This window comes from Protobothrops mucrosquamatus, unplaced genomic scaffold, assembly GCF_001527695.2.
Source record: "Protobothrops mucrosquamatus isolate PMUCROS unplaced genomic scaffold, P.Mucros_1.0 scaffold53, whole genome shotgun sequence".
Taxonomy (NCBI): Eukaryota; Metazoa; Chordata; class Lepidosauria; order Squamata; family Viperidae; genus Protobothrops; species Protobothrops mucrosquamatus.
The window spans coordinates 323108-349312 of NW_015386434.1; the positions used below are offsets into that span (position 1 = coordinate 323108).

The window sequence follows — 26205 nt, forward strand, 5'->3', positions numbered from 1 at the left end:
CGAGGCTGATCAGGCAGAAGTGTGAAGCCGTAAAGGAGCTGGAACCTTAATGTGAACCCTCAAGTTTGACAACCAGATTAAAAAAAAAACAAAAACAACAAAAGCCGTCACGTTTGACAACGAGCATTCGATCAACAGGTAGGCAAAAGCAGAAAGAGGCTGGGATCACTCTGTGGATCTCCCACAGGTCCCTTTTTATGCCTGTCTTCATTCCAATTGATACCTGACAATGTCCGACCATCCAAATTAATCTAACCTTGTTAATAAAAATGCCGATTTTTCAAAAGTTCGAAAGATTTGCAAGATGCCAGTGCACTGGCAGACACTGTTTTCCTATGTCAAAGCCTAGAAAAATGGAGGCCTTTTAGTTCCAAATATCGCCTGCCGTGCAAGCAGAAATAAAAGCAGCAAAGCAAGCAAGACGTTGTGATTTTGGCAGTGATCCGTTTTTCTGGAGGAGATCCTGCAAAATGTGAGGCCGAACATTCTAGGCAGCTTTCTGAGCATCCCTTTTTAAGAAAGAAAGTTTCTAACCCACGCGGACGTGAAAACAGACTTGAAAGCCTGCAGACAACACTTAACGGGATCGTAAAAGCCAAATACGTGACCAATTTCAAAAGCTGAGCAGAAGCAAGAGCTGAGGAAACCAGACTCCGTAGGAAGATTTGCACAAAGTTTCAGAATTCTGGGTTTTGATGGGCAGACTTTTTCTCCGTTCACATCGTAAAAGTTGGCTCAAGCCCTGCCACTTCAGCTACATCAGTCTTCAGCTAGAGACAACAGGCTGCATAGTAAATAGACAACAATAAAATGGCCATCTTAATGCCTGGACAATAGTTTAAAATAAAATTCAAGACGATGTAGCATATGAACTACCCCCAGAGATCCGGGTGATCCCGGATCTCCCCTCCTTCCGCCGCGCCCTTAAGACATGGCTCTTCCAACAAGCGGGATTGGCCTAGGGGAATTTTTAGTGGGGTTTTAAGAATAATTTTAAATTGACATAGGCCACATAAAATATTTCATTTTAATTAGGTTTTAAAGTGGGTGTTTTTATCTTTGTATCTGTTTTACCAGGCTGTCAGCCGCCCTGAGTCCGTAAGGAGAAGGGCGGGATAAAAATTTAAACAAACAAATAAATAAATAAAATGATAGTGACCAAACACTGAGGATCCCCTGAAGAATAAAAGCAGAAAACAAATCAGGGTAGAATGGCTGGCTTCTAATTCCTATGACTTTTTATTAAGACGGCATGGTTGAGATCACTGTTTCTTAAACTTTGCAGCTTTAAGATGTGTGAACTCCCAGAATTCCTCAATGAGCCTGGTTATTACTTTAATGCTGGAAGCCACCTAGAGTCTTTTGCTATGAGATAGGCAGCATATAAATTAAGTAGGGGGTGGGGGAGGAAGGAAGGAAGGAAGGAAGGAAGGAAATGTTTTGCAAGAAAGCATGGCTGGTTGGCTTTACATTGAATAGAGCCCTAAATATTTTATCCCAGGCTCTATTTCTCTTTATTATTAGGAGTATTGGTATTAAACCAAAACTATGGTAACCAAGGGTGTTATCTAAATTAGATGGCAACCACTTCCCAAGCTGGCCAGAGGTGGGAAAAGCTGAAGAACAGGAGACATTGTCATCAGAAACCATGTGCTTCCAGCAATGTGTGTAGGGACTAGGCTTCTTCCACTCTCCAGGTAATGAGTGGCCATGTTCTTGATCATGTTGGGGCGACATCAACAGATGCCTCTGATGGAGCTGTCTATTTGCCTTTGCAACCGTTGCCACCAAGTGGCAATAGCATTCAGGCTTATATACTGCCCCATGGTGCTTTACAGTTTACAATGTCAGCATATGGTCCCCAATAATCTGGACCCTCATTTTACCGACTTCGGAAGGATGGAAGGGGTGAATCAACCTTGAGCCCCATCAGAATTGAACTCCAGGCTGTGAGCAGTGCTTGCCTGCAATACTGCATTCTAACCATTGGGCCACCAGGACTCAAATGCCGAGTAGACGGCCTTCCTTGAATGGACACAACTGAGCCAAGAACCCAACTGGACTTGGGAACTAGACGAAGGATCACTGTTCTTCTAAATATAGAAAATAAGGTAACAATTGATTTGCAAAAAGCAGCCCGTCATAGCTGGACACCCTCTCTAGAGCTACCATTGGCCTCTTTCTGAAATTACCGCCAAATGTTTACTTTTCAATGATGAGAATCCTAGTAGTAGATATAGCGATGGTCAATAAAATAAACTCTTCTCCAAAGCCCCACCCATGTTGTTTCAAATGTTATGCTTCCACCAAGTCCCTACGCTTTTCACTCTTTCTCTCTTTACCCAAAAAACTGTGACCAGGTTTGTCCTCCATCACCCGGATACGTCGTGCTCCAGCAGGGATCACAGCTGCTTCGATATAACCTACAACCAAGAAAAAGAACGTATGAGCCACATTATATCCCAAAGTAAATACACCGGGAAACCGATAAGTCGTCCTGGTGGCTAAGTATGCAGCCTTTACAGTTTGGAAGAAAAAAAAATCCACCACTCCAACACTCATTTTGAAATTTGGTGAGACACTGGGCCACCCAAATTTCAAAGATGTGAATTATGACTTAAAAACAGGAGAAAGAAATGAATGTGCCCATGTTTCAAATTCAATTCCTACATAACTAAAATTATGATGCAATAAACTCCAATTGGTGATTTTTGGATTTCTTTGTGTGATCAGATCTCGGTTAAAATTGTTGTCAAGGCTTGCTCTTGCAACTTGTTCCATGAATCAAAAAGTGTTCTGAGAAAGCCCTTAAGGGGGATATTTCAATTTCTTTTGGCTTCAACTAATGTGCCAACCATTAGTGACCATATTCAGTCACTGTGGCAGGAAAGCCCTGGCTAACAATACTATGTCAACCCAACCAATTGGTTGATTTAATAAATTATGCTTTTATATAAGTGGGAAAATAGGGCAATACCTGCTTAAGATAAGCATGAAGACCATATGGTAAAAACTAAATTAATTTTCTCTATTTCTCCCAAATAATTCAATGAATGCATCATTGGAAGATTTAAAAGAACAGGTTGGTATGGAGAAAATCTAACTATGTGGTTGCTAGGAGTTGAAAACAACTTGATGACACATAATCAATCAATCAATCAATCAATCAGGCCCATACTGGCTAGTCCAGCTTCCCAGACTTGGTGTCCTGTTGTGTATCTGGAAGGAACCATATTGGAAAACTTTGATTTGGTTTCTACCAGAAGCATTTCTTATCAAGAACAATGTGACAATAGAGCATCTGTTTCAATAAGCATTCCTTGTTTTTGTCTTTTATTTTTCACTTATTAATCTTTTTATGTAATGACCCCCGCCCTGACTACACGTTCATTTTTCATTTTCTTCTCCTTTCATACGTTTACCAAAGAAATAGTTTAATACCACAGAAAGGAAACCTTAAAAGAGGGCTACAATAAAAAGTTCAGAGTTAAGAATCTGGTGCCAACATGTTGGATTCAGTACTGCTATGATTTCAATGCATGTGACTATCATGTTGCCATTAGGATTAACTATTGTTTTAATCATTATTTTTACTACCACAGTTATGCAAGTGATCATAATCCAGGCAAACAGCTGTCTAATATACAGCTTGACAGCAAGAATTTATTCAGCCTGTTCAAGCTGTATCAAACCATCCCATTCTAAGAGGGCAAATTATTTCAGTGGGAATTCAGGAATTTGAAGGGTTTGTATCCCTTCTGCAGGAAGAACTGGCATTACAGATGTTCCTTAGTATTTGAGAAGTTTACATATTTGGAGCTTGCAGTCTTATCTGAATTTGATTATTCTCCTACAGATGTTTCATTAGCAAGCTAAATAACATCATTATGCCTTAGCAATGCACTGATGATGTTACGTAGCGTGGTAATGAAATTCTCTGCTGGAATCAACCAGCTTTGTGAATGCTAAGATCCCAACAGTTCAACCTATGATACATATATTCTTTACTATTGAAAGTCTACATGGTTATATTATTGTGGGGTTGGTTTTTTTTTTTTAGCTTTAACTTTATTACTGTTGGAGAACAGTAGCTGTTTGGCGCCAGACGTTAACTGGAGTGATATATAAACCCAGTAAAATAAATGCTTTATATAAATAAATAAATATCTTGGCAATATAGACAGACCCCCAAACCAAAGATTATTACCACCGATAAGGTGACGTAATATAACAAGACACAGCCAAAGAGAAGAGGGTAAGAAGCAGCTTGAAAGTACACATGTCATCAATGTTAGGACAAACGTACGGACATTCTCTAAATGTACAATTTCAAGATTTTATCTAGGAATTTAAAGAATTAAAATAAGTCATTTGTTGTTGGATCCTCCATAGATTTATACCAAATATCCACTGACAGAACACATCAGAGCAATGCCAATATTCACGAGAAATGGAGAAATCAATCCCTGTGGGAAGGGTCTTCAAGTCCCTTTCCATATTATAAGTGAAAATCCAATTGCCTTTTGAAAAAAGCACCTTTGGGACAAGTAGATGTAGGGTTAACAAATTATTTAGCAAATACAATACTACCTCTATACCACTAGACTCCTGGGGCTTTGAATTTCTTTTTACCCTTATAAATTAATGGACATCAATTTCTCAGCATTTGGAGAAGTGTAAGACTTGATACTGTCTCTCACCATTTACAAGCCACCACTGCCTTAGCAATCTGTAATTGCAGCATGGATGCCGGAAAGTTCAGTAATTTTCAGTTTAATACGACCAAAAAACCCCCAAAAAACTCTACAATTAAATTGTTCTCAACTTTCAATAGAATCTGGTCCATTCCTTTCAACACCAATTCCGGAGAGACAGTTCAGACAATTGTGCTACAACAGAATAACAGGCTCCATTCTTGTTAGGTCCCATTCCAATCCATTTAGCTCAAAATAATTTCAGATCGAACAATGAGGTTTCCCAAGTCTCCTGGGAACTCTTTGTTGTTTGTTAACTCGTAGTATTCTGTGCAAGCGCACTCTACCTCAGGAACAATTCTCTCTTTCTGGCACAGAATCCTCTTTCTTTCTCGTCTGCGTTACATCGGGGCCTCAGGAATGCACAACTGGGCTCTGGAGAGAATGGCACGTTAAAATTATACTGCAGGGCTCAAATGAGGGAGACGCTTGAGCCGGTGGGAAGGGAGCAGAGCGAAGGGGACAGAAAGATGGCCTTTAGCCCTGTGAAGGTTCACAGAGAGAGAACAGCTGGTGCTGTGAGAAATCAGGAAAGAAGGAGTGAGCAACAACTTCCTTCAGCCTTTGATACCGTAATTCCTTTTTTTTTTCTTTGCCTCTAGCCATAGTCATTGGAGGAAAACCCTAATAATGAAATAACAGAGTTGGAAGGAACCGTGGAGGTCTTCTAGTCCAGGGGTAGGCAACCTTGGCTCTTTTATGACTCGTGGACTTCAACTCCCAGAATTCCTGAGCCAGCCATGCTGAGGGGAAAGGGAGAGGTTTCCAAGCTGAGCCAAGCTGGCTCAGGAATTCTGGGAGCTGAAGTCCACGAGTCATAAAAGAGCCAAGGTTGCCTACCCCTGGTCTAGACTCTAGGCCTAGGGTAGGGGTCTTCAAACTTGGTCCTTTTATGACTCGTGGACTTCAACTCCCAGAATTCTTGAGCCAGCCATGCTGAGGGGAAAGGGAGAGGTTTCCAAGCTGAGCCATGCTGGCTCAGGAATTCTGGGAGTTGAAGTCCACGAGTCATAAAAGAGCCAAGGTTGCCTACCCCTGTTCTAGTCCAACGCCCTGCTCAAGCAGGAAACCCTATACCATTTCAGACAAATGGCCGTCCAGTCTCTTCTTAAAAACTTCCAGTGTTGGAGCATTCACAACTTCTGGAGGCAGGTTGTTCCACTGGTTAATTGTCCTAACTGTCAGGAAGTTCCTCCTTAGTTCTAGGTCGCTTCTCTCCTTGATCAGTTTCCATCCGTTGCTTCTTGTCCCACCATGATTTCTTGAAGTTATGGATAGATCTCAAAGCCAACACTGAATGGCATCAATGATAAGTTTGGAATTCTTCATGAAACTCTTATAGTATCTGCTAGGATTCCAGTGAATTGCTATTTTCCAAGGACATGGCTATACCTAAATATGGGGATGTTTGTATGAAATTCATCAAATGGTTGTTTTCACCTTCACCGGTGGAAAGCTGGTTTTTATTCCTCCAGAGAAAATAATGCCATTTCCCAGCAGAGAAAGACACAGCTGACATAATGCCTTCTTCCCAATATCTTCCTCTTTCATTCTGATCGCATCCAGCTCCCTCTTTGAATAACCAGTGGGACATATTAGGTAGATGCGTCTTCTTCTCTTCCCATTGGGCTTCTCCTTCGAAGGCAGAGTCATCAGCTGGCGGAATCATGAAGGTTTACATTCTGTTTGCGGTGAAGAAGCCTCTTGATTTATATTTCAATCGGATGACATGTCCATCGACTGCTCTGTCATCAAGCCTGTCTGTTTCTGAGCCTAGAAACCCCACCGCAGGTAGTTCTCAAGTTATGACAATTGGGATCAGATTTTTCTGTTGCTAAGCAAGATGGCTGTTAAGCAAATCATGACACATTCTGCATTTCAAGCCAACCAAAGAATACACAGGAAGACCCTTCACCGAGAGAGTATCTATCTACCGGCACCACCGAAAGCAACCGAGGCATCTTACACGAGAAACACTTCGGGACTGCCTTTGTCCTTGCCATCACACAGGTGGAAACCTTCTTACATTGATTATTGGAGACTAAGAAAAAAAAAAAAGGAATTGGCACAGGTTTAGTGACATGATCAGCAAGTCAGCAGTCAAGAGAAATAATCCTTCTTCAGGACAGCCCGATTCAGTAGCAGGAAACGACGTGCCTCGCAAGAGCTTTCTGATATCTATTACAAAGCAATCCTCTTTGGGAACCGGCTACTTGGACACAGAACAGCAAATCTGAATCGAAATAAAATAGTCCAGTACTGGAATAGGGCTCGGTTGCACTTATACGAGAAATGCATTTCAAACTATATAACTAACCCACCGCTTCTCTACTTTTTTGGCTAAGGTCAAGTGCGTTTATAAATATCCCATTTTTTTCCCAAGTTCAGTTATAATTCACAGCAAAACAAGACGTGCATCAAACTATCCCACACAACCAAAAATAGAAAAATACTGAATAAGGGTCAGTAGTGATTGGCCATTAACATCAGCAGCAAATAAAAAACCGAGGCAAGTTGTTCCACTGATTAATTGTTCTCACTGTCAGGAAATTCCTCCTTAGTTCTAGGTTGCATTTCTCTTTAATGGTCTTCCACCCATTACATCTTATCCTACCCTCAGATGCTTTGGAGAGTAGGTTGACCCCTTCTTCTCTGTGACAGCCCCTCAAGTACTAGAAGAAAGGTATCGTGTCTCCCCTAATCCTTCTCTTTGATACCTCGCTCCCTCAGCTTTCTGTCATATGATTTAGCCTCCAGACCCTTTATCATCTGTGGTTAATCGTGGCTTATCATCATAACATGGCTATGCCAAATGCTGTAAATATTAAAGTTAAATTAGGATATTTCAGTCTTCGTATGTGCAAGAACTACTCACCCATCCCTTTCGTATGGTTGAAATCGCCTTTCACCACTTTGCAGGTTTTGCCATTTCCATTACAAATGCCACAGTGATCTTCTTTGGCAGCCGATCCAATGATCCCATCGCAGCCGATTTTCTAATGGGGATCAAGAGGTTTTTTTTCCGTTATTGTTATAACAAAAAGAGATTTTAGATATTTAATCTCCTTTAGAGATCACTAAAGGCAGGTAAATCCTGGAGAATAGAATAGAATAGAATAGAATAGAATAGAATAGAATAGAATAGAATGGAGCTGGAAGGGACCTTGGAGGTCTTCTAGTCCAACCCCCTGCTCAGGCAGGAAACCCTATACCATTTCAGACAAATGGAATGGAATTAATAATAGAATAGTAGAATTTCAATCTACACGGGGCAATTCCCATTAAATGATCTATCAGCTCAAAAGTGTGAAATCTCTCAGTGCTTTTGGTTTAACTCCCCTCTACTATTTTTTTTTTAAAAAAAACTTATGTCATTTCTCTTGGCACACAATCTGAATTTTACCCAAATATGGATGGGGTATTTTCAACAAAGCTTTTTAAAATTCCTCGGGGAAAGAGCCCATTCATAGTTTGGGTGTCACTCAACTAGCACAATTGTAATTATTGCCTCATGTAAAAAAAAAAAAAAAAGACAATGCCCTTTTCATGCAGCACGGTAGGGTTTCCCGTCTGCTCAGCCTGCCATAGCAGATTGTATATAAATACAAATATTGCCGTTGTTAAGTGTCATTCTGAAATTTAATCATGCCAAGATGATATCACTGTAGCAAATTTTCCAACTGTCAACACTTGTTCACACTATACTAATCATATAGACCAGGAGTACTTAAACGTCTTGCTCTCAAAATCCCTTCCCATTTTTAAAAATTATACAGGATTCCAAAAGAATTTTTGTTTGTATGGGATCTCTCTCTCTCTCTCTCTCTCTCTCTCTCTCTCTCTCTCTCTCTCTCTCTCTCTCTCTCTCTCTCTCTCTCTCTTTCTTCTTCTTCTTTTAAAAAACAACTATTCAGTGATATGAACTCTGACATTTTTTTCCAATGGACTCAATAGGTCACCCAGCTATCTGCTGAGCTGAGGGAAGGCACTTCCTGTGTTTGACATTCTGCCTACCTTAGTAGCTACAAGAGAGTGCTGGGGGACCAGTTTGGGCTTCCTGTCTTGGACATGCCAACGTAACATTCAAGTTGATAAAAGTACCTGCCACCACTAGGAACATCAGTCTGTTTTCTGTACTAGTTCTCCACCCAAAAAATGCTGAATTTAGCAGAGCAACGTTGCCAGTCCAAAAGTTTGATTCTCTCAGCAAGACAGGATCCAAACTATTTCTCTTCTAAAGCAGGGGTCCCCAACCCCCGGTCCGTGGACCAGTACTGGGCCGTGGCATGCCAGCAACCGGTCTGCACAAACAAGCAAAGCCCCATCCATGAGATGCAGGCAGCACACAAAACCACTCACCCTCCGGTCCGCGGAAAAACCTCTCTCCACGGAAGCGGTCCCTGGTGCCCAAAAGGTTGAGGACCTCTGTTCTAAGGAATTCAACTATTTGAGTTCAATTGAGGGTCCTTCAAGGAAAAGCAAATCTCAGGAATCCAAAGTGACCACGCTTTTTCTATCACAAAATTCCTCCTGAATTGCAGTGGGCGCCAAATCTCAATTTTGCAAAGGTTTTTCTCTACACAGTATCAAGTATTTTCCATCACGTGTAATATAAAGCTCGAAGCTTTTGGGAAACCCTGGTTTTTAATGCCTGATTCTTAACATCTTCCAATTTATAATGAAAGAGTTAAAAGAGAACACCATCCATTTTTGAAGATAGCAAACAATGACAAACCACCTGGAATCTTACACGAGGACATAGCAACTGGATATCTATGTCAATACAGAGGTAAGGGCAATTCCATAGTCACAGCTTTGCTTTTTCCCCATATATATTGAACTCAGCATAACAGTGTATTTAGATGTTAGTTCAGATGAAATAACAAACAAAAAGTTACTCCACCTGGCACTTGCCATGAACGCAGAGGTCAGTCTCATAAGGTCCACATGGTGTACCATCAATGACCCTATCAGACACCAACATAGGAGACTCTTTCCCAAATGGAGAGCAATACAGCTCACAAGGTTTTTCTGAAAGAAAAACAACAGATGCACTGATGATGTTACCTAGTCAGGTCATGAGATGTCTCCAAGAAAACCACCAAGCTCAGAGAGCACCAAAGACCCCACAGTTTGACCCGGAGCGACAAATATTCTCTTCTATCGCAAGAACAACACTCTTATGGGGTCTTTAAATTTGATCAGCACCAGAAGTATAACACACTGGACAGAACAATATTTGGCTGATTGATGTAGCTATCCCAAGAGACTGTTATGTTGAAGTCAAGAAATTGCAAAAAGATTACACAATACAGTACTGAGGTTTGCAAATAGAGACTACAAAGAGCGAAAAGTTTATATTCTTTTAGATTTCCATATGTAAGTATTCTGACTATCTAGTTTTTTTTTTAATTTCAGGGTAACATCTGAGATCCCTTTCTGTCAATTTAGCACAGAAACAGGAGCAATATTCTCCTTATGGACTTTTTGCTGGAAAAAACAACAACCAAAGTCATAATTTATGAATCTGATGATTAGACAGGGTAGATTATGGAAAGCAGGAAACTTTGATGTAACCTTAGGGAGGGCAAGCATAAATGTATTTAGAACTGCTTCTGTTAAGAAGATCAGAAGGCACTTTATTATTCTTTCTTCTTCTTCTTTTTCCTTCCTTTCTACTTCTTTTTCTCTATTTCTGTTTTCACTTGTCTATTACTTTCCTCTACTTCTCTTATCTTTAACTCAAAGGTTGCATTGTTTTTAGTCTGCGGAAAAAAGTTCTTTAATAAAAATTGTACAGTGATGCCTTGGTACTCATCATTAATTGGTTTTGGCGATGTGATGAGTATCAAAAACGATGAGCACTAAAAAAAAAAATTCCCATAAGGAATAATGTAGTCAGTCACAAGGAAGCCGACATTGACAAGTTCTAGCTTGTGCATTGAGTACCAAACAAACGATGAGTCCCGGGATAAAATTTTTGCATCAAAATGCGTTGAGTACCAAATTCGATGAGTTTCAAAGCAGCTGAGTACCTAGGTTCCACCGTGTACAAAAAGTAGCAGTGTTTTTTCATCTGCTGAAACATACCATCCATGATGACAGACGTCCACAGGCTTTTCTTCTTGTTCGCCGAGCGATCTTGAGATTGACACTGTTGGTCTCTGAAGGAAGACACCCCTCTGGGACACGGCAAGTTTTCACACACCGTGTGTTCCACACTTGCCCCATGGCAGTTTTTACCTCCAGGGCCAGGCCTGTTAAAGGAGACAAATATGGACAGCCTGCATTAGTTTCTATCATGTCATCTACAAAAGATCGACAGGGGAGTTTGTGAATATGGAACTTCTTTCTGGACTGTTTTGAAAAGAAAACACAAATTAAAAGCAAAAAAAAAAAAAGATTTCCTTTCAGATGAATTTGACTTCTGGTGATTTCATACACCTTCCTGAAAACATCCATATGGACTAATGAGAATAGCAGCCAGGAAAAAAAAAAGGGGGGGGGGATGCAATAAAGCCAATAAATCAGGACTTAGAACAACAGAGGGCACAATTCAGCCAGGTATGGTCATCCTACCGTCAACGAAAAAGAAGTGGTTCATTAAATCTAATGCAAACGTGTTTGTTTTACATTTTTGAGGCAATGGACAAATCAGAATCCAGTGGTCTTTCCAAACTCGCCTTGAATTTGAAATATCGTTTAGTGATTAAAACACACACACACACACATTGGGGAAGATCTGTACAAACAACAGATAAATTCACAAAACCCTCGAGCGCAAGCGGCAAGCAAAAATGTGTCATGTATAAAGTGTGTAAAATACATTTTGCAAATGTTTTTAAGTTACTCGGTTTAGTAAAGGAAAGGAATTTATAAATGAAAAAATGAGAAAGTAAGAGAAACTGAGATTGGCAATACTGACTATCCTTAATGCAGATTTACAGCCACTGATCGTCTGTCCTCAAGTCACATTCAGACCCACGATTTTTTTTTTCATACTGTTGTTATACACACTTAAGTTTTAAAACAGTCTTAACTGACATCGGTAGCAATTTTTCTGAAACCTGAATGTAGAACAGAAGAACTACTTTTCAAGAGAGGCTCACAATAACACTTCCCAAATTGTGCCAATTATTTATGGCAGCGATACAGAAGTGGTTTTCCATACTTTCCTTCAGGATGTTTTTTTAAACATCCCAATCCAACTTACCCCCTTGGGATTTACGAGTGGCCTCCCATTCAAGCACTAATAAAATCTGACCTTGCTTAGCTTTTTCAAGATCAGCCAAGGTCATCTGCTAAAAATGCAGAAAAGATTTAACAGTCCTAGAAAAGCAATGCTTTGGAAGGGGGATATTTTGTGACTGACAAATAAAAGCAATGGCGGATGCTTTACAGCATGATTGTCCACCATTAAAATCATCATCATCATCATCATCATCATCATCTTCTTCTTCTTCTTCTTCTTCTTCTTCTTCTTCTTCTTCTTCTTCTTCTTCTTCTTCTTCTTCTTCTTCTTCTTCTTCTTCTTCTTCTTCTTCTTCTTCTTCTTCTTCTCCTTCTCCTCCTCCTCCTCCTCCTCCTCCTCCTCCTCCTCCTCCTCCTCCTCCTCCTTCATCCTCATCTTCCCTTCCCTTTCCCCTCCTCCTCTTCTTCTTCATCTCCTCCTCCTCCTCTTCCTTGGACAGGCACCACATCAGTTTCTCCTGGATTGGATAGCAGAGAACCAGATGGGCTGGGCTTCCTCTGAAGACATCTTTCCATGCTCCCTTAAGTGCTCTTAAGGATTAGGTGCTCATCAGAATGAATCAACTTACGGAGGATTGTCGCATTTGCGCTGCCTGAATCTGGCCCCGGTCTCGCACGTCCGGCTGCACATGCTCCATTGACTCCAAATGCTCCAGTCACCATCAATGTGTTCAGGGATGGGGGTTTTACTGACACACTCCCCCATTCGGCACCACTGGAACAAAAAGAGAAATTCTTTGGTTTGGATAGTGTAGAACTGCGACGCTTGCGGTCAGATTTAGGTATCACATATAAAATTAAGTAAATGACTTTTTTTTTTAAAAAAATTTAATCGTAATATAACACGTGCAAACAACACCGTTAATGTAAATTACTTTAAACTCGATTGTAAAAAAAATGACTTTTAATTTATAAGAGTTGTCAAAGTCTGGAATATTTTACCTGATTCAGTTGTCTCAGCTATTAACTTTCGTAGTTTTAATTCAAACTTAACTTCTGTGGACCTCACCCCATATTTAAGAGGTTCCTAAGGGGGCGTGCATAAGGACGTTCACATGCCTATCGTCCCTGTCACATTTTATTTTATTTTATTTTTCTTGTTCAAATTTGTGATTTTCATTTGATAAACAAACAAACAAACAAATAAAATGAGTTTTGAGGTGGTGGCCACCTTAGGATCCTTTCTTACAGACATTTCCCAAGAAAAGGCAGAACTGTCCATCAGAAATAATATTTTACAGCCAAACCACTTGGGGGTCCGTGGCTACAAAAGGTATTTAAAGGGGGTCCATGGTGAAGAAAAGGGTGAGAACCACTGTTTTGCAGCATTATAAACAAGCATTGTACCCAAGTACTACATAGAAACCATCATCTTTACTATCTGGCCAAGAAGTGTAAAAATAAGTTTTTTAGGAAGCAGAGTTGATTTTCTCCAGGATTTTTACCTTGTCAGCCCCACATTCTGTCCCATCCAGGGGAGGATCCAGTTTGGTTTTACAAGAGGCATCTCCTTCCACAAGGCACCAGAGACCAGCGCACATCAAATGCTACCAACCGAAAGAGGGAAAAAAATGCATTTGCCTGGAGAGGCCACTATTGCAAGGAAAATGGCACAAGGCATTATCTGATTTATTTTTTTTAGTTTTTACAAATATGTTTTCAAAAAATAAACCGGCATGCGAGAATTAACTTTGCATCAAACAACCAAACAAATTCAGAAATCAAAATATTCCCCTACAGGAGATGAGAGAAGGGGAGAGAAAGAGTTTAAATTGTATTCACGTTAACTGTGACTAATATAACTTTGAAGAAACTGCTGGATAATATGCAATACACCAGGCAGAGATGTTGGCTCTCAGATTATTAATTGCCATCATTTTTGTTTGAAAAGTTTAATTTGCAGAAAAATGAATGTTGGTTTGCATTTGTGCACACATTTCATCCCAGTGTGAGAGAGAACATGAAACATCTACAAAGCAAATATTTTCTATTTGCTCTGCACTTTATGGCGAGATGGGAGACAAATTAAAATTTTTAATTATTTAATTTTTTAAAAAAGTAAACAGCATCAAAATTTCATTCTGTACGCCATTGTGCACACAGAAAAGTGACAATAAAGGTTATTTTGTCTTTTCTTACCTTACTTTATCTCACTTGTCCTGTCCTGTCCTGTCCTGTCCTGTTTTGTCCTGTCCTGTCCTGTCCTGTCCTATCCTATCCTATCCTATCCTATCCTATCCTATCCTATCCTATCCTATCCTATCCTATCCTATCCTATCCTATCTTAGTTGCTGCAAAGGTTTAGGGGAAAACTGAAAAAAACCTGTATGTCTAATTATCCTCAAGACTTCGGTGTTTTACAAATGTTTCACACACACAAAAAAAATCATGTGCAAAAAAAATTCCTTGAATAAGAAAATCCAACGTGGAAGACGACTTAAAAGTGAAACAAATAATCAGGAGCTTCAACAGAGGTAGACAAACTAGTTTCTCCCTAGAAAAGTCATTGAAAAAGTTCTTTATTTTAGTCCCTTGTCCCAGGACAATCTTTCAAGAGACTCTGTCACTAGTAACAGGTTCGGTAGCCCTCTGAGAAACACGAGTTAACTTGATTTCCTTCTGGAAAAAAAAAAAGGCGAAGCTCACTTTTTCATGTTGCTCTAGGAGTTCACCAGGATCAACATAAATAAAGCAGAACAGTCAGGATTTGAAACTCAGGCACACAACCCAAGCTTTTTATTACTCTGGCACATCTTTTTTATGCAATAGGGGAAAGTAGAAAAAGTACAACTTACTTTCCTATCAGATTTTAGGTAGCTGAAATTTTTACGATAAGGAAGAGGGGGGAACCGTTGAAACAAATTGCTGTGCTAAACCAAGAGTACACAACTTTTACAAGCCTCTCAGGAAAGGAATGGCTGGTGGGTGATATGCCCACAAAGTCATTTTGGTAACCTGGGGATGGTTTGAGGACAGGTGGGCAGGATCTAGCTTGACTCTATTTGATTATTGATCAATTCACTGGCAGCAGTAAAGTTCCATAATAAAGCTTCAGTCATTTAGCAACTCACCCTCTGCAGGTTAAGCAACTAGTACATTCTGGAAGGTTATATTCTGACATATTACACAGCAGCTTTTTAAAAAAATAATGGAAGTATGACATCAAACAATGAAATACTTCTAGTTTTTATACCTTGCAAAAAATACTGCCTCCAAAGCAAAAGGAGGTGTTTCCTACCGTTTTGGTTTTTTTTAAGATTGCCCCAGGAAGAAATCTCTGTTCTATAATCCCAGATAATGCTACCATTTTACCAGGAGTTTGTTATCTGTTCTTTTATGATCCATATTACCTCCATATTCTTACAGAAAGTTGCGTTGGTCCCAAAGAGGATCTGGCATTGCTCATCTGCGCTATAATGCATTCCTGGGAGTTTATAAGGCAGGCGAACAGCGTATCGGCTACGTGGGTCTGTTACCAGCAAACAGTTGCTGACTTTGGACCTGGAGAATCAAAAGACATGCAGATGTGCTTGGCCATCTCTGTTCTAACATATAGTAAAGCTTCTTCAAATTCAGAAAATACCGTTTGGGTCTGCAAAGAATGCTAAATGTGGTTTACATTATACAGTAAATTTTACAGCCAACTTTAAAAGCACTAGTACCTCAATAAACACCAGGCAATTTCAAAATACCAAAGGCTTCTGTGAAAATCCCAGAGATACAGACTGCAATTTGAAGAGGTACACCTGAAATTAAATCCCTGCTTGATTGATGATCTCAGATTATAACAAAGAGGAAATCCGCTCTATTGCTTATCAACAGATTCTGGTGAACACATATCACATCAGCTCTAACGATTGGGTAGAAATAGGCAGTGACTTTAGGAACTAAATTGAAAATGATGGTAAGGATGTCAATGGCCTCTCCTGCACATCCTTGGAACACACTGCCTAATCACATCTTCTCCAACTATCGCATCAAAAACCAAAATCATGTTTTTCATTTTTTCATTCTACCCATGGCCGGGGTTGGCAATGCCACAAGGTGCGGAAATGCTGGATGTTGTGACATGATAATGCAAAATAAATTTTACTAGACAGTACAGAGGGAGAGGTAGATCCTTCATGGAGCTCAGTTTAGCTCAAAGATGGAGAGAGGTCACCTGGGAATCTCAGGTTTCTGTTATTTTTGCCAACACTTCCTAAACACAGAACCAGATATTTATTCCCAACTGAAAGAGCCATTCAGAAGCATATTTCTATTGTCCAAAAATATGGGCAGAGTTGAAGTAAAAATGACAGCAACTCCAGGATACTTTTCAAGAAGTTGTCAAGAGGCTGAAACTGGGGCATCATAAATGCTTCTGTTCTTCTGCCAATAGTTTTTCTGAAGGCCGGGATGCCAAAGCAGATCCAGTTTACCTTCAGTATCCGTCACTGAGAATGGTTCCTTATTTCAGCTGAGAAGATAAAAGACCACAGACTGTCATTCAAATACTTTGCAGTTAGCAAACATTCTTACTTTAGAAACTTTTCAAGGTCATCTCGGCTGCAGGAAGACCAGGATAGGTCACTGGGATTTCTGCCCTTCACCCATTCTCCAGACATGATGTGAGATCTCCCAGTGCAGGACAAGTGGTCGTCATCATGACTCATACCCATGCTAAAAGAAGAAAGAAGAGAAAAAGAGAGAGAGAGAGAGTGAAAGAGAGAGATAGAGCGAAAGAAAGGAAGAAAGAAAGAGAAAGAAAGAAAGAAAGGAAGGAAGGAAGAGGAAGGAAGGAAGGAAGGAAGGAAGGAAGGAGGGAGGGAGGGAGGAAGGAAGGAAGGAAGGAAGGAAGGAAGGAAGGAAGGAAGGAAGGAAGGAAGGAAGGAAGGAAGGAAGGAAGGAAGGAAGGAAAGACAAAGGTAAACAAACATTGTGCCTATGATCTGTAGGTGCAGATTCTTATTCTTTTTTTTTTAATATAACAAAATACTTTTTATAATATAACAAAAACAAAATACTTAAACGCTGGCAGACCCAAAGCTCTGGAAAAGAGATTTTGAGTCAGATAACCTAACCAGCTGCTAGCTTAAGAGCTCATATCGTTAGTGGACTGCAGTCGTTCAAAGAGTATGTTACAGAATGAGAAACGCAATCCGTTGTCTTCTCAGATCATTAATTTGATTTGTAATCTACTGTCCTCATTACAAAATGCTTCCAGAGCAATCAGCAGCTCCATTAAAATTAAACAAGTTTTAAAACTCAAACTCAGTATAGGGGTTAAAAAAAAACCCCAGCCATTAATTATAGCAAGAGATAAAACATGAAGCCTTCTTAAAACATTTAGAAGAATGAAGTCTCTCTAATATTGCAGGGAGAATAAAAAAAATTCATTGCCCAACAACAGGAGCATAAATAGAATATAAACAGTATCTGAATCAGTGGAACAACCTTCCTCCAGAAGTTCCAACACTGGAAGTTTTAAAGAAGAGATTGGACAACCATTTGTCTGAAATGGTATAGGGTTTCCTGCCGGAGCAGGGGGTTGGACTAGAAGACCCCCAAGCTCCCTTCCAACTATTCTATTCTATTCTATTCTATTCTATTCTATTCTATTCTATTCTATTCTATTCTATTCTATTCTATTCTATTCTATTCTATTCTGCATTCTCTTCTCTTCTCTTCTCTTCTCTTCTCTTCTCTTCTCTTCTCTTCTCTTCTCTTCTCTTCTATCCCATCCCATCCCATCCCATCCCATCCCCAGCATAAAGGAAGATAACTGAAGAAGAACTGAAGAAGCTTCTTGGATGAGAAGTGAAACATCTTCAAGGAAAAAAACAAAGAAAGTCCAGTTGCCTTTGGGAAAAACACCTTTGGGACAACTGCAACCTGGATGACTGAGACTCTCCATTGACGTGTAAAGAAAAATAACTTTAATGAAACTGATCGTGGAGGATCCAGTTGGTGGGCCTTCGTGATCTCAAACAGCATATGGCAGCCGTAACATAATGGGAAAAGACATTACATATGTTACTAATGAAAAGCAAAATAGCTTGTTAACAGCTGGAAGCCCTGTGCCTCAGCAGATGTGCATTCAGGAATACCCAGACCTCTTTATTCAGTGAAAGGCTCATAAACCTCCTTTAAACAATGCCTTGGTGTTTTGCACGCAGAGCTCTTGGTTGAGGTCATATAATCCCTTCCTGAAATGAGCTGCTTTTTTAAAAGGGAATTCTGGGAAAACTGCCCCTCCAAGTCACTTACAAAGGCCTCTCTGTCTTCAGACTCAAAGGGCTAAAATAAGTGGGAGGTGCAAGGAATGTTATTAATTGCCTTTAGGTTGCACAGCTCTATTCAAGGAGGATATAATATTCTCAAGGCTGTACAATTCATTAAAACGTTAATTGATGCTAGTTAACTTACCCGTATTGCTTTGATCAAAAAAGAACCCCTTTTCTTGAAGGAATTGGGTATGGCTAGTCTAGAGAAAAGAAGGACTAGGGGGGACATGATAGCAGTCTTCCAGTATTTAAGGAGCTGCCACAAAGAAGAGAGGGTCAGCCTATTTTCCAAAGCAACAGAAGGCAAGACAAGAAACAATGCATGGAAACTAACCAAAGACAGAAGCAACCTAGAACCAAGGAGAAATTCCCTAATGGTGAGAGCAATCAACCAATGCAACGGCTTGCCTTCAGAAGTTGTGGATGCTCCATCACTGAAGGCTTTCAAGAAGAGACTGGAGAGCCATTTATCTGAAATGGTACTCCTGCTTGAGCAGGGGGTTGGACCAATAGACATCCAATACTGATAGCAGTATTCCAGTACTTGAGGGCTGCCACAAAGAACAGGGGGTCAACTTATTTTCCAAAGCAACAGAAGGCAAGACCAGAAACAATGGATGGAACCTAACCAAGGAGGCAAGCAACCTAGAACTAATCAATCAAGGAGAGAAGCAACCTGAAATTAAGGAGAAATTTCCTGACAGTGAGAACCACAATTAATCAATAGAACAGCTTGCCTTCAGAAGTTGTGGGCGCTCCATCACTGGAGGTTTTTAAGAAAAGGCTGGACAGCCACTTGTCTGAAATGGTATAGGGTCTCCTGCTTGAGCGGGGGACTGGACTAGAAGACCTCCAAGGTTCCTTCCAGCTCTATTCTGATGGATTGATTCCCTCAGGATCTCTCCACAAACAGAATCTGCTTCCTACTCATCTTTTACTGGAACGGCTCCAGAAATAGGATACAAGAAAAGCTTTCCAGAGATCTCAGATTGGTATTTTTTTTGGTTTGATTACGCCCCCACCCTTTTGGAAAAATTAAACATAAATTCAATACGTTCTGTTGTTTGATATTCCCAAAGAGGATTTCCTAAAATAGGATGGGATTATTATAACAATGTCTTACTTTCCCAGGCAGCCCATTACTCTTCTTCTTCTTGTACAAACCAATCCATAGCTAACTTCACCAGGTTTGGGAGCTGGATGGCTAAAATGTCAGGGCTGATGCAGCTGTTATAAAAACTGGAGGGAATGGAGGAATTCCTTCCTTCGTTTGTGATGCTATCCAGATACCTTTTCCATGGATGGATATCAAATATAGGTAATCCTCGACTTATGACAGCAATTGAGTCCAACATTTCTATTGCTAAGCAAGACATTTATTAAACGAAGCTCTGTTGGAATAGTAGGTCTGGCTTAAATTTCTCACACACCCCCACCCAACGTTATCCTAGACAGTGTTGGACTACAACTTCCATAACTCTTGGCCAACATCTGGCTGGAGAAAGCTGGCCTAGCTTCCAGACTAATGGTCTCACCCCAAACCTCACTAGAATCAGCATTCTGCTTGATGAGAACGTGCAGTTATATCTAGCATAAACCTTTCTTTGTCTTACGAAGACAGTATTTTTTCCCCTAAGGGCCATCTCAAAACTCCACCCAGTGCCACAAAGCCACTTTCCCATCCCAATAAAACATTTATGGTTGACTGTTTGGAAACATTCTACTCCCCCTCCTCTTTTGGTCAATGTGCCTAAAATAAAATTTAAAGAAGAAGAAGAAGAAGAAGAAGAAGAAGAAGAAGAAGAAGAAGAAGAAGAAGAAGAAGAAGAAGAAGAAGAAGAAGAAGAAGAAGAAGAAGAAGAAGAAGAAGAAGAAGAAGAAGAAGAAGAAGAAGAAGAAGAAGAAGAAGAAGAAGAAGAAGAAGAAGAAGAAGAAGAAGAAGAAGAAGAAGAAAGCTACAGCTTAAAACAAAGTTTACAATAAAGCTTTGAAGAAAGAGGGATAAAGAGCTGCAATGATCTCTATGATGTATTCTGCTATCTGGATGGGACCTTGAAACCCCAAAATTTAAATGCACCATTATTCACTTCGGTGGCAAAAAGCTGCCAATATTGGCAGGCAAAAAAAATAGAAGAATGACAGTGGTGAAGAAATGCCTTGAATTCTGTCCTGCACCCTATCGCTTCTTGACTGGTTTCCTTCCTTTTCATCACTATTTACACGAGTGGTTTCTCCTCCACATTTTATTCAAGTGCAGATAGGTGACTGGACTGCTTCTCTAGAATCCGCCAATCTAGAATCTATCAGTTTAGGTCCCTCCACCAACTCCTTAATCATTTCTCTAATCCAGTGTTTCTCAACTTTGAGATTGGAAGATGCGTGGACTTCAACTCCTAGAATTCACACATCTGCAAGCTGCCAAGGTTGAGAAACGCCCGCTCGAATGCTTTCAGGGAAATGACAGCTTGCCTCCCAGCCAGCTAAGCATCCTTTGTTTCGGTGCATCTTGCAGCGTTTTTACTTTGACACACTAGCACTGCCTGGAAAACTCTTAACTGTGCTGAAACTGTGGGATAAAAGCAGCCAACAGCCATCTTCCTTCAATCAACAGTTTTGTGGCTCAGCAGGCTGTCCTTACTCAAGTTCATTCTGCTGAGTAAACCAAAGGCACATTAAATAGCCAGCCTACAATGAGCTGGCAAAACCAGCCACTATTTGGTGCCAGAAAGATTCTGGTTCAACCTACAGTGACCTTGGCGAGCAATCAACTCTTTCACCCAATGATGCAAGCCCAAAATGTGCAATTTTTGTGAAGAGCGTTTCATTTCATCCACATTTTCATGGCTTCGAGCATCACTTCCTGAGTGGCTGATTGAATTGGAATCCAAATCATCATCATCATCATCATCATCTTCTTCTTCTTCTTCTTCTTCTTCTTCTTCTTCTTCTTCTTCTTCTTCTTCTTCTTCTTCTTCTTCTTCTTCTTCTTCTTCTTCTTCTTCTTCTTCTTCTTTTCTTCTTCTTCTTCTTCTTCTTCTTCTTCTTCTTCTTCTTCTTCTTCTTTTTCTTCCTCTCTCTCTTAAAAATTTTTGCATTGGAATTCTTGGCTGAGCAATATTAGAACTTGCACTGAAAACGTTTCTGAACTAGAGAAGGTTTTGCCTGAAAATAAAAGGCAATTTTTCTAGCTCTGTTTCTTTCTTTAAAAAAACAACAACAAGAAGGCAGGAATATGATGGAATTAATTGATAACTGAGCGAAGGCAACATTGAGATGGATCAGAAAGATGCTAATTATGCACCCCTAAAACTGGATAAATTACAGTGCATATAAATCTGGATGCAAAATTAGTAAAATCTGAAATTCTGGTTTCATAAAGAGGGACAGTTCTACAGCTATCTCTGTTCTTGGTGTATTTCTTCTTGTTCGAAGCCTAAGAGCCGAAAGGAACAGGATTAGATGAGAATAAATGTGTCGACTATTTATGACAATCTACTATAGATTCCCTCTTTGTTCCATAGTATAACAGGAATCAAACAGAAGGGCAGCTGTGCACAAACAGCTGAACTTTATTTGTGGATCAGAACAAATTCATCTCAAAAGATTCTTCCTCCGTTCACTGAGGGTTAAGTGACTTTGGCTTTGTACAAGAACTGAGGTCTAGGCCACACCTTGTTCCTCTTTTGTTATGATATCCATCTCAACCCACATTTGAGATTAATAAAAAAAGATCTTTGTTATGCCCCTAGGAAAAGAAACAACGAAATAGGATGATTAAGAATTAGGGATATGAAGAACCTCTCCTGAGAAAGTTTTGCCCTGAAACTCTTTGCTTTCTTGGAAATTCTGATGCTGCCTAACAGTTTTGTTTTATGGGAAGCTGTTGTTCTATTTGGAAGTTTATCATTTCCATCTACATCCAGTAAAAAATATTGAACTAGCACTGCAGTTTAACTAGAATCGAGAAGAATAGATAATGCATCTGGAACAGTTCGTCTTGAAGTTAAGAAGTTAAAACTATCTCCGAATGTCACTGAACTCAAAGAATAAACATTGGTGTCTGCAAGGTATGGTCACAAAAATCAAGACTTGGACTAGACTGTGCAACCAAAGCTTCATCTGCTTTTTAAATCTGTGTCACAAGTGTGTTGTATATAAACAAACAATATCAACAAAAACAGCAGATGGAATCAATCACGATGTGGCGGGCACCAACACTGACCACACCCTAGAGACCTTGAGAAGAAAGTTTTGAAAAGGAGTCGGAAGATAGATATACGGTGGCCAAAAGCTAACCTGAAATAAATCCAGTAGTATTTCTCTCCTCAGAAAGACAATTACGTACACTTTGTGAAAACCACCCGCAAAGTATGAAGCTGCATGGTAAAAAGAAAATAAAAATACCCCAAATATGTTCATTTTGACTGCTGTCAGGCTGAGCCCAAACGAGGTCTGAAAAATATGCTTTCAATTATCTATGGGTAGAATAATGAATAATTAAAAGAACAACAACCACAACAAAAAATTTCCATTGTACATGTAGAACAGAAATGTCAGAAAATCATAGCAGCAGGAAAAGAGTAGGACTTTTTAAGGTATTCTTTCCGTTGGATAGTGAACAGCAGAGGATAAAACTCAAAGTCCCCAGTGAGCTGGAGTGAAGGTATTGGCACATCTTCAATCTCAGAAGCTCTGGAAGAATAGAATAGAATAGAATAGAATAGAATAGAATAGAATAGAATAGAATAGAATAGAATAGAATAGAATAGAAAATGGAATGGAAAGGCATAGAATAGAATAGAATAGAATAGAATAGAATAGAATAGAATAGAATAGAATAGAATAGAAAATGGAATGGAATGGCATAGAATAGAATAGAATAGAATAGAATAGAATAGAATAGAATAGAAAATGGAATGGAATGGAATAGAATAGAATAGAATAGAATAGAATAGAATAGAAAATGGAATGGAATGGCATAGAATAGAATAGAATAGAATAGAATAGAATAGAATAGAATAGAATAGAATAGAGAAAACCTCCAACAAAAACTGAGAAGGTTAGATACCGTATGCCTCTCATAAAAGCCACGGCTTCAAAATATAATGAATAAATACCCACTATCTGATTTATCCCGGAACACGTATATTTACCTTCATTTGTAATAAATTACAAAATAAATAAATTACAAAATAAATAAATAAATAAATGCGATTAAAACATTTTTATGGGCTTCTTGAGGGTTTTTGTTTAGGCCGGAGAAATATCGCTCTCTTCCAACTGACAACTAAGTTTTTTTTTCTTTAGATCAATTTTTTAGAAGGAATGCAACTTAGAGGATCAGTTACAGTGAATGCATCTGTACCAAGGTCTCTAGTGCTAAGACCGACTCGAGCAATACAGCAAATGCCTGTGTTGGTCTTACTTGTGTCCCAGTTCATGAGCAATGGTGAAGGCCAGATTGAGTCCATTGTCTTCTGCAAGGACGCACTTTCTCTTCAAGCTGCAGATTCCTCCAAGGTAAGCAATGCCTGAAGAAAACAAGAACGTGCTCCATCAAGGCCAGTATAGTACCAGGTGGTCCTTGAACTATGACCACAATTGAGCCCAACATTTCTGTTGCTAAGTGAGACATTTGTTAAGTGAGGTCTGCCCCATTGCACAATCTTTCTTAAGGTCTCCTTAAGAAGCAGAAACCAGCTCTGTAGAAATGCTGATGGAGGCCCCCCAGCTAGAGGATTAAGAAGACAAAGACACCTAAAATCTACATACCCCACCCAAACTCTAAGACAGGACATAGTAGGATTAACCCATAGATGCCAAGGGGCACACCCAGACTCAGGTCAGAATACATGACACAGGAAATAGCCTCAAACAGGGACAGGAAACAACTCCAAACAAAAGGCTCAAGAGGGTATAAAAACCCACTCCCTACATGTGCTCACTCTCTTTTCTGCCAGAGCCATCTTTCTGTCTGGCTCTCCTCTTCAATAAACTGCAACCTTCTTTCTAAAGCAGTCGCCATGTTTATTCCCAGCTTGGACTGGTAATGTCCCCAGAGATGGGAGTCTTTTTTCTGATTTGGGCTTTTGGAGATTTAGTCAGTAAAATCAGTGCACAGGTCTACTGGCAGCATGGAAAACCTATTCTGCTTCCCATTAGGGCAAATAAACCTCCCAAATTAATGTCACTGAAATGGAGTAACCGTATCTCAGGTGCTGCACAGGGTATATCCATAGGGTGTAAGGTTTCCTGCTTGAGCAGGGGGTTGGACTAGAAGACCTCCAAGCCCCCTTCCAACTCTGTTATTCTAGGTATCGTAACTTAAATGAGCTATGGCATAAAACTGGATAAGAAACATATTTGCTTTGCATCTGCTCTCTGTGACATCCGGAATCCACATCTTAAATGAGAGACAGAGAGAGAAAACTTTTTGATTCTATATAAAGGTTCATACAAAGAGTTTGTGAAGCCCACCACTGTCAAAAACGAACAAGCTGCAATAGAACTAGATCCCCTTGGAGAAATCAAAAACAAAGTTGGACGATACGCTTATTAAACCAAAAGCACGTGCAAGCATTCAGGTTCTTCCATCTAGTTAGTATACGAAGAAACGTCTCCTTGAAGTCTAAATTTTGTACAACAAATTAGCTTTCCTCTCTTGCTTTCACGACTTTTCTTGGTCCACATTTCAAAATGTTTCCTAGGTGATTCCTTGCAGCAAAAGGCAGCATCTAAAATGCGAAGTAATTTTGTTTTTCCCCCAAGGCATACTTACAGTTCCATGGAAAAGACAGACCAACCCAAAGGCAGCATTTCTCTTTTAATTAGGACCTTATTTGGGTCTTTTAAAAATCCCTTTTTTTATCCCCCAAAGACAAGGGGTCTATTTGTTTGTAAGAAATGTTGCTCCCACACAGAGGTAGCCTGGGGACCAGCTCCCATTCAGAAGGAGAGTAAAACAGTTGAGGCAACTGCACTATTTAACAGCTGTTCTCTCTTCCCACCATCATTTTTTTTTTTTAAAAAAAGAAGGCAATAAAGGGAAAATATCCTTTTGATGAGCATGGGAAACTGTCCAGTATTTTTTATTTTATTTTATGAGAAATCATATTGCATGGATGCTAATTTTCAGGGGGAAAAAAGGGAAAACCGTTTCATATTTTTTTGCCTTCCTGGGGAATAACTTCCAACGATGCCCAAGATTATTTATTCCAAATATAGTGACTGTATTTTTAGGATAGTAGCAACAGCATCCTTGCAATCATGGGTTCTTTATACTCACGTATTGTTCTAAGCCAGTGGTTCTCAACTTGTTTGTCCATGGACCCCTGGGGGAGGGTATGATATCGTCACAAGGGGTCCGTGAAGGTTTGAAAAAAAAATGTTACGGTTTAAATCTTAAGTCTTGGTTGTCCTTGGCCATGGTCTGTGACCACAAAAGTGATTTAAAGGGGGTCCGTGGGGAAGAAAAGTTTGAGAACCACTGCTCTAAGCTATAATAGCTTAGTCTGAGTTTTTAAATTTTTTAAAAAAGTTTTTAAAACACACAAAGAAGAGTTACAGGAATTGGGTATGTCTAGTCTAATGAAAAGAAAGACTGGGGGGTTAACATAATAACAGTGCTCCAATATTTGAGGGGTTGCCACAAAGAAGAGGGGGGGTCAACCTATTTTCCAAAGCGCCAGAAGGCAAGACAAGAAACAATGGATGGAAATTAACCAAGGAGAGGAGCAACCTGGAATTAAGGAGAAATTTCCTAATGGTGGGAGCGATCAATGGAACAGCTTGCCTTCGAAGTCACTGGAGGTTTCATGAACAGACTGGACTTTGTCTGGAATGATGGTCAACCAGGGGGTTAGACTAGAAAACCTCCAAGGTCCCTTCCAACTCTACTATTCTATGTTCTAAAGCCAATTATTGTTAAAATAATC

The 26205-nt window shown here is 39.8% G+C and overlaps 1 protein-coding gene across 1 annotated transcript in view; it reads right to left on the bottom strand.

The window, feature by feature from the left end:
- ADAMTS17 (ADAM metallopeptidase with thrombospondin type 1 motif 17) overlaps positions 1-26205 on the bottom strand; it is an 86426-nt gene that overhangs the window by 22541 nt on the left and 37680 nt on the right. The window contains exons 8-17 of the mRNA XM_029283311.1: positions 23697-23802; positions 16527-16667; positions 15356-15506; positions 13451-13552; positions 12575-12720; positions 10845-11011; positions 9658-9785; positions 7630-7750; positions 6721-6795; positions 2343-2423 (exon numbers count right to left, since the gene is read on the bottom strand). Of these exons, the coding sequence (XP_029139144.1) occupies positions 2343-2423; positions 6721-6795; positions 7630-7750; positions 9658-9785; positions 10845-11011; positions 12575-12720; positions 13451-13552; positions 15356-15506; positions 16527-16667; positions 23697-23802 (1218 nt within the window). The remainder of the gene's footprint in view (positions 1-2342; positions 2424-6720; positions 6796-7629; positions 7751-9657; positions 9786-10844; positions 11012-12574; positions 12721-13450; positions 13553-15355; positions 15507-16526; positions 16668-23696; positions 23803-26205) is intronic.